Here is a 20,630-nt window from a genome sequence, read left to right as displayed (position 1 = left end):
CATCCATCCATCCATCCATCCATCCATCCATCCATCCATCCATCCATTCTCTTCTCTGTATTCCCACTTCCACTACCTTGGACCATCTCTCATTACTACTCACTTGAACAGTAATAGCCTCCACAGAATTGTTCCCAGTTCTCTTCCCTGACTGCATCCATTCTCCATACCCCTTCCAGAAAAGTCTTCTTTATACATAGGTTGGGCTATAGCATTCCTCAGAAACTCTTCATTGGCTCCCTACTACCTCTGGAGTATGTTCAAACTCTTTTGCTTAGTATTCAAGGCCCTCCACAATCTGGCATTAATACCCCTACCTTTCTAGCCTTATTTCATACTACTCTTTGTCCTCAAATGTGCCCAGTGCTTACCTGTATCTGCCTTTTCTAATACTGTTCCCAGTGTTTGGAATGTGCTCTCTCTCCCTTTCTACCTATTCTTCCACAGTTCATAGATATAAAGCTGAAAAAGATTTCAGAATCAATTAATTAAGCACCTACTATGTGCCAGGCACTGTGCTAGGTCTAGGAATACAAGTAGAAAAATGAACCAAGCCCTACTTGAAAGGAATCTTGTTTTATAGATAAGGAAACTGAAATGCAGAGAGGTTCAGTGATTTGACAAAGGTCATACAGGTAGTAAGTAAGCATTTGAGCCCAGGTCCTCCTTCTTCAGAGATAGTGCCCTTTCCCCAGTACCTATTCCCCAGGTCTGTTAGTAGAGATCAATGAGTAGGCTGGTAGAATTCTCCAAATGAGAGGGGCTGACCTAGAGTTGTTATAGTATGAGTGAGGAGAAAGTGATGCAAAGGAAAAATGTTGTAAAGATAGAATTGAAATATCTTGGCAGGTAGTGGATATAGGGCAGGTGGGGAGAATGAGGGGAGAGTCAGGAATGACTGTTATGTTGGGAACTTAGGTCACTGGAAAAATGGTGGATCTATCAGCAGAAAAAAGGAAAGTTAAGGGCAGGGGTGAGGTTAGGCATAAAAATCATAGAATCACAGATTTAGACCAGAGATGAGGAAACTGAGAGCCAAGGAAGTTGAGACATTTCTCCAGGATCATACAACTAACAAGTATCCAAGGCAGGATTCAAACCTGGGTCTTTCTGAATCAACCCCCACCCCCATCCCCATCCACTACACCAGTTTGGCAAATGTTTGGATTGATAGGGATATATCCAGCAATTGGTTGCAGTTATCAGACTAGAGCTCATTTGAGAGATGAGCTCTTGAAATGAAAGCTAAATAAGTATACTTAGATAGTATAAGTATACACAGAGGTGATGGTTACACTATGGAGGCTATTGAAATGAGAGAAAGAAGAGAGAGAGAGAGAGAGAGAGAGAGAGAGAGAGAGAGAGAGAGAGAGAGAGAGAGAGAGAGAGAGAGAGCAGAACAAAAAGAAGCCAGTGCAAACCAAAATCTGAGTTATACCATTTATAGGCATAGGGACATGGATGATCATTCAGCAAAGGAGTCTGAGAAGTATTAGCCAGACTGTTAGGAGACAGATCTTGAAAGTTTCATGAAAATTTGGGCAGGAGAGTGTTTAGAAGGAGGCAATGGTCAATAGTGTAAAATGCTGAGGAAATCTAGGATGATAATTGAGAAAAGACCATTGGATTTAGCAATAAAGGAATTGTTTGTGACTTGGAGAGAATAGTTCCAATTGAGCAGTAGGTTCAGAATTCAGATTACCAGTGGGAGGTTGGAAAGTGGAGACAATGCTGATAAAGACCTGATTTCTAAAATATATAGAGAACTGAGTCAAATTTATAAGAACACAAGTCATTCCCCTATTGATAAATTGTCAAAGGATATGAAGTTTTCGGATGAAGAAATTGAAGTTATCTATAGTCATATGAAAAAATACTCTAAATCACTATTGATTAGAGAAATGCAAATTAAAACAACTCTGAGGTACCACCTCACACCTAGCAGATTGGGGCATGACAAAACAGGAAAATGATGAACGTTAGAGAAGATGTGGGAAAATTGGAACACTAATGCATTGTTGGTGGAGCTGTGAACTGATTCAACCATTCTGTGGAACAATTTGGAACTATGCCCAAAGGGCTATAAAACTGTGCATACCTTTTGATCCAGCAATACCACTACTAGGTCTGTGTCCCAAAGAGATCATAAAAAGGGGGAAAGACCTGCATGTACAAAAATAATTATAGTGGCTCTTTTTGTGGTGGCAAAGAATTGGACATTGAGGGGATGCTCATCAATTGGGGAATGGCTAAACAAGTGTGATGGAATACTATTGTGCTATAATGAATGACGAACAGGTGTATTTCAGAAAAACCTGGAAAGACTGACGTGAACTGATGCTGAGTGAAGTGAGCAGAATCAGGAGAACATTGTAAACAGTTAACAGCCACAATGTATGATGACTAATATTGATAGACTTAGCTCTTTTCAGCAATGCAAGGATCCAAGACAACCCCAAAGGACTCATGATGGAAAATGCTATCCACATCCAGAGAGAGAACTGTGGAGTCTGAATGCAGATTGAAGCATACCATAATCTGTTTTTTTTTTCTTTCTCGTGGTTTTTCCCTTTTATTCTGATTCTTCTTTCACAATATGACTAGTGTGGAGATATGTTTAATGTGATCATACAAGTATAGCTTATATCAGATTGCAACCCCTCTTGGGGAGGGGAGAGGAGAGGGAGAGGGATAATTTAGAATTCAAAATCTTATAAATATTGAAAACTTAAAATAAATAAGTATTTTTAAAAGTAGAGACAATGTAAACAGCTTTTTCTAGAGTTTCTCTATGAAAGGGAAGAGAGATATAGGAAGAAATGTTGAAGTGATATTAGAGTCGAGTGATAGACTTTAAAAGCTGGGCCTATCTGTGGGCAAGAGAGAAGCAACCTGTGGATAGAGATTCAAAATTAGGGAGAGAGAGGAGATAAAGAAAGTAGTAAGCTCCCAGAGGGGATGGGATCAGGGGCATGAATAGAGTATTTTAGGAGAGAAGGGGGGAGTGATACTTAGGTGATTGGAAACACAGAATTAGGCAGGAGGAGTTCATGATGGCCTCTTTTTTTTTCAATGAAATAAAAAAAAACAGAAAGAGGAGAAAGAGGGTAGTATAAGGAGAGAAAAAAATGTTTGGAACACCCCTCGTGGGGAATATTAAAAAAATATCAATTAAGGACAAGTTAGTAGTGAGCATCAAGTTGTTAGTGAATAACAAAAATGTCCAGTGGACCCAGTCAGAACAACTATGTGACATCTATCTCTGTTCATTTCCACAAGTGTAGGGAAGAAGGCAGGTGGTGAAACTAATCCATGAATGGGGTTTGGAAAAGACTGAGTGGCCATAGAGCAAGAATGCAAGGGATTCAAAGGTGGAATGTAGTATAAGTTCAACTGGTGAACTATAGGGTCAAAAGGAGAAAAGTGAGGCCAGAGCAAGGGTGATCGCTTGAGGGAACTGGGTAGAACAGACGGACTGGAGCTTGCAGTAAAGATGAAGAATGGGAAGGTTCAGGCATGGGGGGGGAGAGAGAGAGAGAGAGAGAGAATAACTTCAGAATGATGAATTGTGGAAAAGGAACTTGTGGGTGATGCTGACCATCCCCATACATCCATGCAAAGCTAAGTGAAGGTACAGATCATAGGGGTTGAGGAAGTTGATGAACTGGAAAACAAATATATTTGAGGATATATCAACATGTGAATGGAATTTCCTAAATATAGGTGTGGGGTTTGAAGTAGAGAAGAAGATTATAAATCAAATACTGAACTTGAAAAAAGAGGGAAAACAACCTGGGAGGTTGCTGAAGTTTTAATCCCAAGGATTTACATTTGAGTTGTAATCATTAATGAAACTATACCCTGACACAAATATAGAGACCATTCATTTGTGCTCAATATTTTTCAGAAGGCTATAATTTAGTAACATTTCCTTCAAACTAAAAGTTCCACAAAAAACTCAAACTTTCCCAATGTCAGTATATAGTAGATGATGATGGATTTAAAAAAAAAAAAAGAAAGAAAAAAGCAGTTTGGTTATGGAATTTGTTTAATGAAGAACATTTGTGTAGGCAGCTAGGAGGTACAGTGGACTGACAAAGCTCTGAACCTGGAGTCGAAAACACCTGAGTTAAATTCTAGCCTCAGATATTTACTAGCTAATGACCTTGGGCAAGTCTTAAATCTTTCTCTGCCTCAGTTTCCTCAACTGTAAAATGAAGATAATATTGGCATTTATCTACCAGTGCTGTTGTGAGAATAAAATGAGATAGTATTTATAAAGGACTTTGCAAAATTTTAAATTGTATATAAATATAAATTATATGCAATGTCACACATACATAGAATACTTAATGACATTGTATATACGATAACTATCGAACAAAAACTAGTTGTTGTTGTTGCTGTCATTATTTGTCTGTGTTTATTAACTTTCTTTTTCCTTCACAGATATGGAATACGGCCATACAGCTTTTTTAAGAAGCTGGGCATTCCCGGGCCAAGGCCTCTTCCATTCATTGGGACATTTCTTGAATATCGCAATGTGAGTATGAATATACAGAAGAAATTCCTTCCTTATCAGTGTCGTGATTGTGAGTCCCATTCTGCTGATTCTTTACTTTTTATATCTCCCTACTACCACTTTATTATGTACTACCTTGAAAAGGAAAATTTAGCAGCAGGAAGATAGGAACAGAAACAACAACAACAAAAACAAACCAGAGGCAAGGTTGGAAGGCTAATTTCTTGCAGCCGCCAAAGGAGACCAGCATCTGAATACCTGGAATCAGCACGGTGTAATGGCAGAAGCAGTGGTATTGGAGTCAGAAGCCCTAGGCTTGAGTTCTGATTCTCCCTCATACTAGCTGTTTAGCCCTAAGCCAATCAGTGCTAAGGGGGAGCTAGGTAGCAGATGGATAGAGTGCCTGCTGGTTCTGGAGTCAGGAGGACCTGATTTCAAATTCAGCCTCAGATACTTACTAGCTCTGTGACCATGGGCAAGCCATTTAAAACCTTGTTTATCTCAGTTTTCTCATCTTTAAAATGAGCTGGAGAGGGAAATGGTAAACCACTCCAGTTTGTTTGCCAAGAAAACCAGAAATGGAGTTATGAAGAGTTGGACATAACTAAGAGGCCAAAAAAAAAAAAAAGTCAGGGCTAAATCACTGAACCTTTCTTATTCTCTCTTTGTTCATCTATGAAATGAAACAATAAAAATACTTTCACTGTTTACCTCTCCATAATGTGGAATAAAGTAATTTATAAACCTTAAAGCAGTATATAAATGTGGACAGTTATTGGAGATAATTGGGCTTGGAGTCAGCAAAACCTTGGTTCAGATTTCGCCTCAGACTCTTACTACCTGTGTGACCCTGTGCAAGTTACTGCTTCTGTTTCCTCATCTATAAAACGAGGGGTCAGACTTGAAGGCCTTTAAGGTCGCTTGTAGCCCCAAACATCTGATCCTCTCATTCTTCCTGCCATCATCTTCATCATCTTCTCCTCAGCCATCAACGTGGAGGAAAAAGCCTCAGAGCTCCTACTCTCAAATGGAGCCAAACCAAAGAATCTCAGTATTCCTCCTTTCAGTACACTGGGTTATATTCTGTATGCCCTAAGCTTTTCAGATTTTTGAATAGGAGACCAGACCTGAGATTTTATTGGTATAAGGTACTCCTTGGGAAGAAATTCCCTCTATTATTGCAGATCAATATTTACTCTACAAACTTAGCTTCGGGGAGTTCTCTGGGGCACTGAGACATAGAGTATACTTGTGTGTGTCAGAGGTGGCACTTGAACCCAGGTCTTCCTTGACTCAAAGACTAGCCCTCCACTACAATATACACCTCCTACATTCTGGACCCTGTGTGCTCGGCACAGACACTGACTTAGCACTCATTTCTGTAATGATCTTTCTGTTGCTGGCTTGTGTCCATTTATGGGTTAAACTGGCCATTTTTTTTATTCTGTGCCAATGCTATTCATTACAGGGCCCCACAGAAATACATGGGTAGTTGCCCCCTTTAGTAAAATTAAGGGGTTAGCCTAAACCAGGGATTCTTTTTTTTTAGGCAATTGGGGTTAAGTGAAGCTTTTTCCCCCCCTTTTTTTTTCTCTAGGCAATGGGGCTAAGTGACTTGCCCAGGGTCACACAGCTAGTGAGTGTTATGTGTCTGAGGCTGGATTTGAACTCAGGTCCTCCTGACTCCAGGGCTTGTGCTCTATCCACTGTGCCACCTAGCTGCCCCTAAACCAGGGATTCTTAATCTTTTTTTGTGTGTGTGTCATGGTCCTCTTTGGCAATCTGGTGAAGTCTGTACATTCATCCTCAGAATATTGTTTTTAAGCATAGAAAATAAAGTATATAGTATTAGAATGGAAATCAATTATATTAAAAAGCAGTTATCAAATATTTAAAAAAAAATAAATTCATGGGCCTCAGGTTAAGAACCCCTGGCCTAGATGATCTCTAAGCCCATTTCATCTCCAAATCCTTTGTGATGGCTAATGTGGGAATTTGTTTTGCTTAACTATATAGATATTTATTGAGTATTTTTTCAATTTGCTCAATGGGACAAGGTGGTGAGCAGGACAGGTAAATTAAAAAAAACTTGTTATTGAATATATTTTCTAAAAATTTAAAAAAATCAAATCCTATGTGAGATGAAAAATGAGTAAGACAGTTCGGTTTCTTGACTTCCTCTTTCATTTCCTTTTGAAGCCATTTATGAAGAGCCCAGGGAGCTTAGAATGCTTTTCCTTACATAACAAGGTTGTTAGACCAGATGATCACTCTAGCTCAAGCATATTGATGCTTGGTATGGTGCTCATGATGCCAGTGCAGTAAATTGGTGTCCTGCCCATTGCCTAATCTGTTTTAATTATTCTTCAGGGATTGTTGCAGTTTGACCAGAAATGTTTTAAGAAATATGGCAAAATGTGGGGGTAAGTATAAAGTGCCCACATAGAACTCATAATCTAAGACATAAGAGACTTACATAGCAGGTGTTGTGTGAGGGACAAGGGGAAATGTTGTTTGTATAGGTCAAAAGGAAAAGGTGATGTCTGGGCTTCACCTTAAAAGATAACAAGGAATTCAATAAACAGATTATGCAGCTATAGAATGGCATTTTGGAAATAGCACTAGATTTGAAGTCAGGTCCTGGATTTGAATCCCAGTTCTGTGGCTCATTGCCTGCGTGACTATGGATAGGTGAATAGTCACTTCCCTCACTTGAGACTCAGTTTCCAGCTGTGTAAAATAAGAGAGTTTGACTAGAGGCTCTCAGAGAACCTGTTCATCTCTAAATCCTATGATTCTATAATTATAAGACAATTATCAGCTACAGCTAAGGATATGATGCCAAGCACACTATATACTGAAGGAGAAGGGAGGGCTCTGTGTAGTAATGAGGACAGATTCCATCAGTTACACCAGCAAGTGAGGAGCACAGCCCCTTGCTGAGAACTGCCACAGGCTGTGGTGCAAATGTTTCAGCAAAGGCCAGTTTTTACCTTTTCTTTTTTTGCACATGAAATTGCAAATCTATAATGCATTATATATTATATAAAGTTATCATGTAACTTTTTTCCCCTTTTTTTCTTTCTTCTCCTTCCCCCATCCTAGAGATGGCTACCATTAGACAAAAATATGTATATAGCTGTAAAATCATTCTATACATACTTTTATTTATCAGTTCTTTCTCTGTATGCAGATAGTGTCTTCCTTTATAAGTCTCTTTTGTTATTTAGGTATTTATAATAGTCAAAATGACATAGTTGCTCACAGTTGTTCTTAAAACAATATTACTGTTACTGATATACAACCTCCTCTTGGTTTTGCTCATTTTGCTCTTCATTAATTTTGTGCAAATCTATCCATGTTTTTCTAAGATCACCAAGCTCATCATTTCTTATAGCACAATAGTATTCCATCATGATCATGTAACACAAATTGTTCAGCCATTGCCCAATTGACGGGAATCCCTGCAATTTCTGTTCTTTGCCACCACAAAGAGAGCTGCCCTAAATATTTTAGAACGTAGAGGTTCTTTTCCTTTGTCCCTAATCATCTTGGGAAACAGACATAGTAGTGGTATTGCTGGGTCAGAGGGTATAGGCAGTTTAATAATTCTTTGAGTATAATTCCAGATTGCTCTCCAAAATTGTTGGATCTGTTCACAGTTCCACCAACAGTGAATTAGTGTCTCAATTTTTCCATATCCCATCCAACATTTGTCACTTTCCCCTTCAATCTTTTTAGCCAATCTGATAGGTGTAAAATGACATCTCAAGGTTATTTTAATTGGCATTTATCTAGTCAATAATGATTTAGAGATTTTTTACATATGACTATAAATTGTTTTGATTTCTTCATTTGAATAATTCCGGTTCCTATCCTTTGACCATTTATCAATTGACTAGTATTCTTATAGATTTGGCAAAGTTCTGATCTTTGCTACATTTATTTTATTTGTACAAAATCTTTTTAAAGTTTTAAGGTTTTAATAGAAATTACCCATTTTACACCTCACAGTGCTATCTCTTGTTTTTTTTTCATAAATTGTTCATCTATCCATAAGTCTGATAAGTGATATGTTCATTGTTCTTAAAATTTTCTTGAAATATCTCTCTTTATGTTTGTCATGTGTCCATTTTGACCATATCTTGGTAAATGGTGTAAGATATTGGTCTATGTTCAATTTCTGCCAGACTGTTTTCTAGTTTTCTGAACAGTTTTTACCAAATGAATGCTTTTTCCCCAAAACTTGTCTTTATACTTGTCAAATACAAGGTTATTATATTTATTTGCTGCAGTAAATTATATGTCTACTCTGTTCTACTGATCTACCTTTCTATTTCTGGGCCACTACCAGATGGTTTTGATAATCACAGCCTGATAATATACGTTAAGATCTGGTATTTCTTCCTTTATATTTTTTTGTCAGTTCCTTTATTACTCTTGACCTTTTGTTCTTCTAAATGAATTTTGTTATCATTTTTTCTAATTAAATAAAAATTTTTGGTAATTTAACTGAGATGTCATTGAATATATGAATTAGTTTAGGTAGAATTGTCATTTTTATCATATTGGCCCTATCTATCCATAAACAATTGATATTTCTCCAATTATTTAAATCTGATTTTATTTGTATAACATTTTATAATTTTGCTCATATAGTGCCCAGGTTTGTTTTGGCACGTATACTCCCAGGCCTTTCATAATATCTAGAGTTATTTTAAATAGGGTATATCTTACTATCTCTTCTTGCAAGGTTTTGTTTGTGATATATATAGTAATTCTGGTGATTTATGTGAATTTACTTTTTATCCTGCTACTTTCTTAAAATTATTTATTGTTTCAACTAACTTTCTAGTTGAGTCTTTGGGATTTTCCAAATATATCATCACATCATCTGCAAAAAGTGATAGTTTTATTGCCTCATTCTCTATTCTGATCCCTTCTATTCTCTTATTACTATTGTTAGGATTTCCAATACAATATTGAACAATAGTAGTGACAGTGGTCACCCTTGTTTCACACTTGATCTTATTGGGAAGGCTTATAACTTATCCACATTACAAATAATGTTAGCTGGGAGTTTTAGGTAAATACTTTTTTTTTAATCAGTTTAAGGGAAAAATCCATTTATACCTAAACTTTCAAGTATCTTAAAAGAAATGAGTTTTGAACTTTATCAAAAGCTTTTTCTGCATCTATTGATATAATCATATAATTTTTATTCCTTTATTATTGATGTAATCAATTATGTTCATATTTTTCCTTATATCAAACCATCTCTGCATTCCTGGTACAAATTCTACTTGGTCATAATGCATAATCTTTGTAATATCTTGTTGTAAACTTTTAGCTAGTATTTGATTTAGGATTTTTGTTTCCATATTCATTAATGAGATTGGTCTATAATTTTCTTTCTCTGTTTTTACTCTTCTTGGTTTAGGTATCAGTATTATATTTATTTCATAGAAGTAATTTGGTAGGACCCCTTTATTGCCTACTAGTCAAAAAAATTTATTTAATATTGGAATTAGTTGGACTTTAAATATTTGGTAGAATTCACTTATAAATCCGTATGTTCCTGGTGATTTTTTTTTCTTAGGAAGCTCATTTATGGCCTGTTCAATTCCTTTTTCTAAAACAGGTCTATTTAGATATTCTATTTCCTCTTCTGATAATCTAGGCAGTTTAAATTTTTGTAAATATTTTTCTATTTCACTTAAACTGTTACATTTATTGGTGTATGAGGCAAAACAACTCCTTATAATTCCTTTATTTCATCTTCATTATTGGTATATTCACTCTTTTCATTTTTAATACTAGTGATTTGCTTTTTTTCTCTTTTTAAAATTGTATTAACTAGTGGTTTATTTACTTTATTGTTTTTTTTTCATAAAACCAACTCCTAATTATTATTAATTCAAGGTATTTTTCACTCAGTTTTATTAGTCTCACCTTTATTTTTAGGATTTCCAATTTAGTTTTTAGTCAGGGATTTTTAATTGGTCTGCTCTTTCTCTATTTTATTGATATAAGCATTTAAATTTTCTTCTTATTACTATATCTCATAGATTTTGATATGTTGTTTCACTACTGTCATTCTCTTTAATGAAATTACTGATTGTTTCTATGCTTTGTTCTTTAACCTATTCATTCTTTAAAATTAGTTTGTGTAGTCTCCAATTATTTTTGAATCTATGTTTCCATGGTTCATTTTTAAATATAATTTTTATTGCATTGTGATCTTTTAATATTTCTGCATTTCAGCTTTTAATTATAAAATCTTTATGCCCTAATATATGGTCAATCTTTGTGAAGGTACCATGGCCGATGAGAAAAAAGTGTATTCCTTTCTATTCCCATTAAATTCTCTCTAGATATCTATCATATCTAGCTTATCTAAAGTTTTATTCACTTTCTTGTCTTCTTTCTTATTCATTTTTGGTTAGATTTATCTAGTTCTAAGATGGGAAGGTTAAAGTCTCTCACTGTTATAGGACTATTTACTTCTACCTTTAATTCATTCAACTTTTCTTTTAAAAATTTAGATGCTATAGTATTTGGTGCTCATAGGTTTGTGGAATTCATGACCCCTCCCTCACTACAAATGTTGTCAGTCAGGTGTGAGGAAGAAAACATTCATGAAGCCAGGAGAACACAGAAATGAGCACAACAGAGGAGGTTGCCCTGTCAACTGTTTCCATAACTTAATTAAATTCCTAAAGCCCCCATATTATCAATTTTGTTTTATTATTTCTCGGTATTCTGTAACATAATTTGCTTCCTCTTGACCAATTCTAGTTTACAAAGACTGATTTTCTTCCTTTAGATTTTGGATTTCTTTTTTTTTTTTTTTAAAACATGTCTTTTTAAAACTTTGGGTCCCAAATTTTCTCCTTTCATCCCTCCCCACCCACCCTCATTAAAAAGACAAGCAACTCAATATAGGTTATACATGTGCAGTTATGCAAAACACTTCCATAGCAGACATGCTGTGAAAAACTAAGTCTATTTTTCTTAATCCTATCCCACCCCCTCCCCCATTTACTCTATTCTTTCTTTGGACCCTGTTCCTCCTCAGAAGTCTTTGCTTCTGATTACCCCCCTTCCCAATCTGCCCTCCTCTCTATCATTCCCCTACTCTCTTGTCCCCATCCCCCCCTATTTTCCTATAGGGTAAGACAGATTTCCATACCCAATTGAGTGTGCATGTTATTCCCTCCTTAAGTCAAATCCTATGAGAATAAAATTCACTCATTCCCTCTCACCTTCCCTGTTTCCCCTCCACTGTAAGAGCCTTTTCTTTTCTGTTTTTTTTTGTGAGATAATTTACCCCATTCTACCTCTCCCTTTCTCCTTCTCCTAGTACAATCTTCTCTCACCCCTTAATTTTATTCTCCAGATATGACCCTTTCATGTTCAACTCACCCTGTGCCCTCTATCTATCTATCTATCTATCTATCTATCTATCTATCTATCTATATACATACATATAATTTTTTCCCTGCAACTACCTTAATACTGACAAAGGTCTCATGAGTTACAAATATCATCTTTCCATGCAGGAATGTAAACAGTTCAACCTTAATAAGTCTCTTATGAATTCTCTTTCCTGTTTACCTCTTCATGTTCTACTTGAGTCTTGTATTTTCACATGCAACTGGGAAATAAGAAATACAGGAAATGGGGTACAGAAATCTATCCTGCCCTACAGGAAAATAGAAAGGGAAGGGGATAAGGGAAGGGGGGAGAGATAGAAGGGAAGGCAGATTAAGGGGAAGAGGTATTCAGAATGCATGCCATCTTGGGGTGGGGGGAGGGGTGAGATGGGGTGAAAATTTGGAACTCAAAATCTTGGGGAAGTGAATGTTGAAAACTAAAAATAAATAAATTTATTAATACAGAAAAAAGATTTTGAATTTCTTTTCCTGATTGATTAACTTTCTTTTCATAATTTTCTTGGATTACTTTTATTTATTTCCTAATTTTCCTTCAATCTCTCTTATTTGATTTTTGAAGTCCTTTTAAAGGTCTTCCAAGAGCACTCTTACTTGATTTTTTGAAGTCCTTTTTAATTTCTTCCAATAACTTTTTTTTTGGGGGGGGAGGTTTGTGATGATTCGATGTTGCTCTTTAGGATAGGAGTGACTTCTTTTTAACCTCATTATCTTCCTCTGAATATGAACTCAGATCTTTTTCACACCATACTAGCTATCTACAATTGAATTCTTTCTCCTTTGATTACTCATTTTTATTTTGTTTTATTTTATTTTTAGCAGCTTATTGTTATAATCAGGTTTTAATCCGGAGTTATGGGTAATGCTGTCCCAGGCCTCAGGTCCTCCTTACTGTTATTTTCTGAATTCTGTCCAAAGGTCCAATCTCAGGCACTGCTCTCCTACCTTAAGCCACAGCTAGGGCCCCCAACCATGCTTTCCACAGAATGTTCTTGCTCCCTGTAGTACTGAGATCACCCGGTGTGTGCTTGCTCCTCCTTGCCCACAGCCACAGCCTGGGATTACATCTGGTCAGCACCACAACAGGTGGTGCCCAGAGACACAGAGGATCCTTCAGTCTTCTCCTACTCAGCTATCTGATCCCCCTACTAAAAATTAATGAGGTGAAAGTTCTGGAAGGGAAAGTTCCTGAGACTTTGAGATGAAAGTTGTTGAGGCCTAGGCTGCTTCCTAACCAGCTGCCCCCAGGACTTGAATGTTGATTCAATGGACATGGCCTGAAGGTGTTTGCATTTTACTAAGGCCAAATCAATCCCTGAAGGTCCTGTCTTTCTTGAGGTCCTCTCAAGTTGTCCTAGGAGGACAACTGCTTTGCCCCTTTATTTTTGAAACTCTATATTTATTTTGAGGTGTTCTGTCTGTTGTGGAGGACATTTGGAGAGCCTGGAATTTTCTGACCTACTCTGCCATCTTCCCATAATCCCTTTCACTCAGTTTTTTTTTTTCCTTTAAAAAATGATTAGATTTTGGACATAGCTCCCTAAATCATCTTGCCTCTGGTTGCCTTTGGTGTTGTAACATACATTCTCTATAGCCCCTTGTACCGAGAAAACAAAACACCTTCAAAGCTAGAGTTAATAATTTCTAGAGCTGCCTGCTGAGAAATACATGTGACCAGAGGCGAAAGAGTATGAATTTATGGCAGAAACAGACAATGGAATAGAAAGCAGCAACTAGTCATGGGGGTAGATATTTTCCAGGCCACCTGATTACTTCTTTTATTTATTTATTTTTTTTGCTAGGCAACAGGGTTAAGTGACTTGCCCAAGGTCGCACAGTTAATAAGTGTTAAGCGTCTGAGGGCAGATTTGAGCTCAGGTCCTCCTGACTCTAAGGCCAGTGCTCTATCCACTGTGCCACCTAGCTGCCCTTGCACCTGATTACTTCTGAAATGCCCTCTGGAGTCATGGCAATTTTTCATAGGATTACTCAATTAATCAACAAGCATTTATTTGGTCCCTATGTGCCAGGTACTGTGGAACAAAAACTAGAATGACAATCCTTGCCCTTGAGTAACTTCATCAATTTTACATTAATAGAGTTAGCATTGGAAGGAATCTCAGAGGTTATCTAGTCCAAGTCTTCATTTTACAGATGAGAAATCAGACCCAGAGAAGTTAAGTAACTTGCCCAAAGTAACACAGCTAATTAGTCTCAGAGTCAGAATTTGAACCTGGGTCCTCTGACTTAAAATCAAAGACTCCTTCTACTGTTTCATCAATTTGTGGGTACCACCTCTATCTTTGACATATCCATTATACACAGTGGGGGAAAAAGTTCTGGACTTAGGAGATCCAGGGTCTGAGTGCAGCCTCTAATTCTTACTAGTAATGTGAGCCACAAACAAGTCCCTTCACCATTTTGTGCCCTAGTTTCTTCATCTGGAAAACAGCAATATTAGTGCTTTCATCACCTACTTCCCAAGGTTCATGAGATTGTAGATTTAGAGCCAGGAGAGACCTTTTATGTCATCTAATCCGGCACACAATTTTTACAGATGAGGTCCACTTGCCAAAGATTACACAACTAGTCTCATCAGAGGTGAGATTTGAATTCAAGTATTGTGATTCCAAAGTTCAGGCCACTTTTGTGAACCTTAAAGGACTATGGAAATGAGAACTATTTTTCTCTTAGAGCAGATGGTTCTTAGCCTTTTTTAGGCTTTATGGACCCCTCTGGCAGTCTAGTGAAGCTTATGGACCCTTTCTCATAATAACATTTTTAAATGCATAAAATAAAATGCATGGGATACAAAGGAATAAACTATATTGAAATTTTAAAACATCAAAAAAATTCAAAATATCAAAGTATTTTGAAAAAACAAATTCATAGAACTTAGGTTAAGAACCCCTTGGTTTAAGTATCAACATATGTGGTCATGAAAATAGCATTAATAAGGGACTATGAGATATGGACTCCTTCCACTGATGACTATCACCAAACATCTGTAATCTAGGGTTTGCAGTTTATTAGTCCAGTCTAGTCTGCTAGAGTTGCCTAGATGAAAAAATCATCACCTGGTAGCCAGCTGTTTTGTGATGGGTCTCTCTAAACTAAGCTAGGCTCATCTTTGCATGACAGACCCATAATTTGTAGCCAGACCAGACCATTACTTACAGATTTTCTAGGTTGATGGGGGATTTAGCAGTGCTTGAATATTGCTAGTACAGTCATCAAGAACCTAGGGTGACCTCCACATAATGATGAAGTTTTGCTGAATTATTGTCATTACAGTATGGAGACAGTATGGTTCAGTAGAATGAGAACTGGCTGTGAAGTCAGAGAATCTGGTTTTCAATCCTGCCTTTGATGCATACTACTGGTTTGACCTTAGACAAGTCAGTTAATATTTCTTTGCCTTTTTTTTTTATTCATAAAATCAGGGGATTAGATTAGATGACCTTTCTCTGAGGTTCCTTCTAGCTCTAAATCTATGATTGTAAAATATATACTGAGAATGGGGCAGGAATGAATAAGGGGATGCAAAGGGTATTGGTGGTGGCTATTTTGTCATCTAATTTCAAGAAGATTGAGCATTCCAAAGGCAGATATTGTGCTTTGTTGACTTAAGAAGCTAACTTTCTGGGCAGATCTCTGAAATACATGTTTAATTTTCTCTATCTTGATGCTCTTTATAGGTTTTATGATGGCAGACTACCTATCTTGGCCACTCTGGATCCAGCTTTCATCAAAATAGTTCTAGTGAAAGAGTTTTACACACTCTTTACTAACCGTCGGGTAAGTTACTGGTAGACAGAGGTATATTAGGATGCTTTTTGTCTTGATGCCATTCAAATACTCTAACTTAAGCTTTCCAATTCTGTAGGAAACCTTGGTGACTTTGCTTCAAAATCTTCTTTTCTTACTATGTTGGCTATCTTCCCTAAGATTGCAGATTGATCATGGTCTTGGGTGGCTGAAAAAATCATTTATGGAATAATATGTACAAAGCCCTTTCTAAACAGCTATATCTTGCTCTAGTGGCTTGATCCATCATGAACATGACCAGATATTTTAAAAGGAAGCTGGAATTAGAGCTTGTGCAGCAGCATTTGGGAACTGGCAGTGCTTTAGAGAAAGTAAAGCATTACCTTATGTCTGTATTACTAAACAATATTCAGATATGTAATGGAAGTTAGGATTTTGGTGACAGTAATAACTTCTATTGACTAGAGCAGGTTACATGATGAAGGTAACACAATTGAGGCAGATCAATATGAGGGTTCCATGGCCAAAGAGTTATCATTTTTTAAAAGATAAAATTGACCCTTGTCAAAACACTTGTGCTGTAGCACAAGTGTTGATAGGTGATTCTACCCTTTAATCTACCCATGAACCCAAGACATTGTACCCATGTATCATAGTCTGCCGGGTACCAGGAAGGTTACCTTCTTCCCATTCCAGAATATCTTTTCCCCTGCCTCCTACCTCAGTGTCTAAAATTCTATCATCCATGATTTATGATTATTTCTGTCTGGTCTTCAAGGCTTTTCCATTTTCCACAGAGTCTCTGTTAAGATGCACAAACTGCTACTGGGAGACTGGAATACCTGAAGCCATGTCATCTAATATCTTATTGGGGATTAATTGGCAGCTAGCTAAAATGGAGACCCAATAGAAATTGGACACGGGATCAGTGCCTGAGGGAGAGAAGGCTACTGAGATAAGAGTGAGAAAGATACTACAGGGAAAACTTTCCCTACTTTGTAATTTTGCCCTGGGTCAGCCCAACATGTCATATAAACATTAAACATACTTTGAAACATTTTGGAATGCTGAATTATTTCCTGGAGAGTTTAACCCATGCAAAATTTATTAGTTTTCTGCTCAGCTATCTTCCTTGTGGTCTGGTGAAAATAATGCTGGGGTGGGAGTCAGGAAACCTGGGTTTCTGTGCCTGCTTTTTGAGACCTTTGGCTACTTATATAATTTCTCTCTGTCTCACTTTTGTCCTATGGGGATAGTTATACTTAGCCTACATTGCAATGGTGAAAAGAATATCCAGTGAGATTGAAAGTTCTTATAAAAATCTAAGTTAGTCTACAAAATTAAAGTAAGATATATTAAGTTGTATATAGTAACAACAACAATGTGTAATGACCAGCTCTGATTGACTTAGCTCTTCTCAGCAATACAATGATCCAAAACCATTCTGTAAGACTCATGATAGAAAATACTATCCACATTCAGAGAAAGAACTGATAAGAGTCTAAATGCAGATTGAAGCACACTGTTTTTCACTTTATTTTTTTCATAGTTTTTTTTCCTTTTGTTCAGTTTCTTCTTTCACAATATGACCAATACCTATATATACAAAAAATATATACATGTTAAAGCCAAATAGTTAATGTTTTTAAAAACTCAGGTTTTCAAACTATCAATAAGCATTAATTGACCACTTACTATTTGCTGGCTGCCAAGCGTACATAGACAAAAATTAACTAATCCCTGGTCTCAAGGAGCTTCCATTCTATTGAGGAAAATGAATAAGTGTATACAAAATAAATTCAAGGTAATTGGCATTTTTGGGAGGCCCTATCAGCAAAGGAAATCAGAAAAAGTCTAATGTAAGAAGTGGATTTTGGACTGAACTTGCAAGGAAACTTGGGATTCTAATAGAGGTAAGAGGGAATCCATATGGAAATGGAAGGTGTAAGGACCTCAAAGATCCATTTATTGGTAAGAGAGATAAGTAATAATAAAATTGTAAATGTTAGTTAGGATCAGGTTGTGAAGGGCGTTAAATGCCAAGCAGAAGGGTTCATTTGAATCCTAGACATAATAGGGAGCCACTGGAATTTATTTAACAGAAGAGTTACATGATCAGACCTATGCTTTAGAACGATCCCTTTGGAAGCTGGGTGGACGATGGATTAGAGAGAGGTGACACCTGAGATAGGGAGACCAATGACGAGATTGTTACAATAGTCCTGCCCTGTAAGAAGTGATGCAGGGCCTGAACTAGAGAGATGGTTGTATGAGAAGAGCTAAGGGGTAGAGAGGGGAAAGATGTGGAAATTGAATCAGAAAGACTGGGCAACTGATTGGATATGAAGATGAGAGAATATCAGCGGTTGACAATGACTCTGAATTTGTCAACCCTTGAGGAAGGATAGTCCTTACCACTTCAAGGACTACCTGACCTTGACAAAATCATTTCCATTCCATTGGAGAGTGATGTAACTCTATATAGTCTGTTACCTTTATGAGAACAGCTGTCATTTATAGAGCACACTACAGTCTACAGAGTTTATTTAGTCAATAAACAAACATTTAGTAGATACTTACTGGCTATCAGGCACTATGCTGAGCACTAGGATTTTAAAGAAAGACGAAAATGGTTCCTGCTTTCAAGGAACTTACATTCAAATTGAGGAGTCAAGTTGTAAATAATTAGGTATGTATTATACTTATATATACATACTTATACACTTAGAAAGATATATGTAAGTGTATACATATGCATGTGTATATATGCACAAAGTAGATAGACATTAACTTTGGAGAAGAATGTATTAACAGCAGCAGGGATCTAGAAAGTCCTTCTTCAGAAAGTGAAATTTGAGCTGAAACTTGAAGGAAACCAGTTATTCCAAAAGATAGAGATGAGGAGGAAGAGCATTACAGGAATGGGGGACAGCCAGTAGAAAGGCAAGGAGGCTGGAGATGAAGTCCCACATCTCATTCATTCTCGAAACATTCCTATGAGATCACAGTGCCTTTGTTATTGCTTTCATTTTTGTAGAGGAGGAAACTGAGGCTCATTCAGAGCTTAAGATCACAGGCCCAGCACGTGGAACCCCAACATGAACCTGTGTCTTTTTATGACCGCCAAGTCCAGTGCTCTCTGTATTATACTACACTTTAAAGATAGTTAAAGCCGTCGTTATGAGAGCTTTGGCTAATCATTCTCAGCTTTACAAAAGACAGAGGAAGGCAGTGTTGCCAGTGTGTTTTTCTCACTTGGTACCTGTTGACAGGGCTTTGGCAAATGGTTGGTAAGAGTAGTTGGGGGAAACAAGAGTAAAATTAAATGGCAATTGCTCTCTCCCTGTCTTTTTCCTGTTTTCTAGGCCTATGATTTCATCAATATGGAACTTCCTATTGTAGATACTTCCTTGTTATTGTTCAGTTATTTCAGTTGTGGCTGATTCTTCATGACTCCATTTAGGGCTTTCTTGACAAGATACTGGAAGGGTTTACCATTTCCTTCTCAAGCTCATTCTATAGATGAGGAAACTGAGGCAAATAGGATTAAGTGATTGGCCCCATAACTAGTAAGTGTCTGAGGCCAGATGTGAACTTAGGAATATGTGTATTCCTGATTCCAATATCCACATGCCACCTAACTACCCCAAACTTCCTCCACTAATGCAAATCAGAAACTCAAAGTTTTACGGTTGTCTGGGAGCCTTAAGGGAGTAAGTGACTTGTTCATGATTGCATAACTAGTATATGTCAAAGGCAGGACTTGAACCTAGGTCTCCTGGTTCCAATGCCAGCTATTTACTCACTACACCAGGCTGTCTCTGGTCCATAAAAAGATCAAAACTTTGAACTTCATCTGCCTACAATTGTTTCTAAATAATTGAACCAAATGTATCTATGAATAATCTCCTTTGAATCATCCAGATTTCTTGAAGTCAGCCTGGGCTCATTCTAATTGACTATCAGTCAGTCAGTCAATAAACATTTTAAAATTGCCTTCTATGTACTAGGCTAACCACTGGGGATGCAAAGAAAGGCAAAAGAGAGTCCCTGCTTTCAAGGAACTCAGAGTATAGTGGGTGTCAGTATGATAAAGTAAATCTTACTAACATTTTTTTGAAAAACTGTGTGGTATAGTGAAAAGAAGTCCCACACATGACTCTGGTGTTGTGATTGTGAGCAAGTAACTTTTCTCCTTTGAGTCTCTTTCCTCATCTATAAAATGAGGTTGCTTACAGTGTTCAAAACTGATATCCAAGAGTGATTCTCAAAATCCAAGGTTTTGGAGAGAAGCTCAAATAAGATAAAAAATCTAAAGTGCTGTATAAACCTTAAAGCCTATATAAATATCTATCATCATCATCATCATAATTACTAGTAAGTTCAAGTGTTCTGGCAATAATTCAGCCCTCATTCTATTCCCCAGGCTGATTCATGTTAAAAAGTGAACTGTGCCTTTCTTAGGAAATCTCTTTTTAATAACCTTATTTTTATTGGTTTCTTTTGTTTTTCTTTTAATCAACTTCATTTCCAGATCTATATTCCTTCCCCTAATCCTTTTCCCTATGTGGTATGCCTATGAGGGATATACCTACACCAAAGATAGGAGACCTTAAGACAGAGGTTTTTAACCTGGGGTTCAAGAGTTCATGGATAGGTTTCAGGGGATTTATGAACTTGAATGGGGAAAAAAAATACATTTTTTCAACATAATTGGTTTCCTTTGTGATCCTATGTATTTAATACATTTAAAATTTAAAATTTAAAATTAAATTAAATTTTAAAATTAAAATTTTAAAAATACGTTATTCAGGGAAGGGATCCATAGGTTTTACTAGACTGCCTGAGGGATCTATGACACACACACCAAGATTAAAAATTCCTGC

General features: G+C 36.8%; 1 protein-coding gene across 1 annotated transcript in view; it reads left to right on the top strand.

Annotated features, from left to right (window-relative positions):
- Positions 1 to 20,630, top strand: part of LOC114052495 (cytochrome P450 3A21-like) — a 54,475-nt gene that overhangs the window by 6,110 nt on the left and 27,735 nt on the right. Inside the window, exons 2-4 of the mRNA XM_027875144.1 lie at positions 4,450 to 4,543; positions 6,893 to 6,945; positions 15,675 to 15,774. Of these exons, the coding sequence (XP_027730945.1) occupies positions 4,450 to 4,543; positions 6,893 to 6,945; positions 15,675 to 15,774 (247 nt within the window). The remainder of the gene's footprint in view (positions 1 to 4,449; positions 4,544 to 6,892; positions 6,946 to 15,674; positions 15,775 to 20,630) is intronic.

The sequence above is a fragment of the Vombatus ursinus genome, unplaced genomic scaffold (genome assembly GCF_900497805.2).
Source record: "Vombatus ursinus unplaced genomic scaffold, bare-nosed wombat genome assembly UNPS02014807.1, whole genome shotgun sequence".
NCBI lineage: Eukaryota > Metazoa > Chordata > Mammalia > Diprotodontia > Vombatidae > Vombatus > Vombatus ursinus.
The sequence above is the reverse complement of the archived record's forward strand: the minus strand, read 5'-3'. Positions and strand labels throughout refer to the sequence as shown.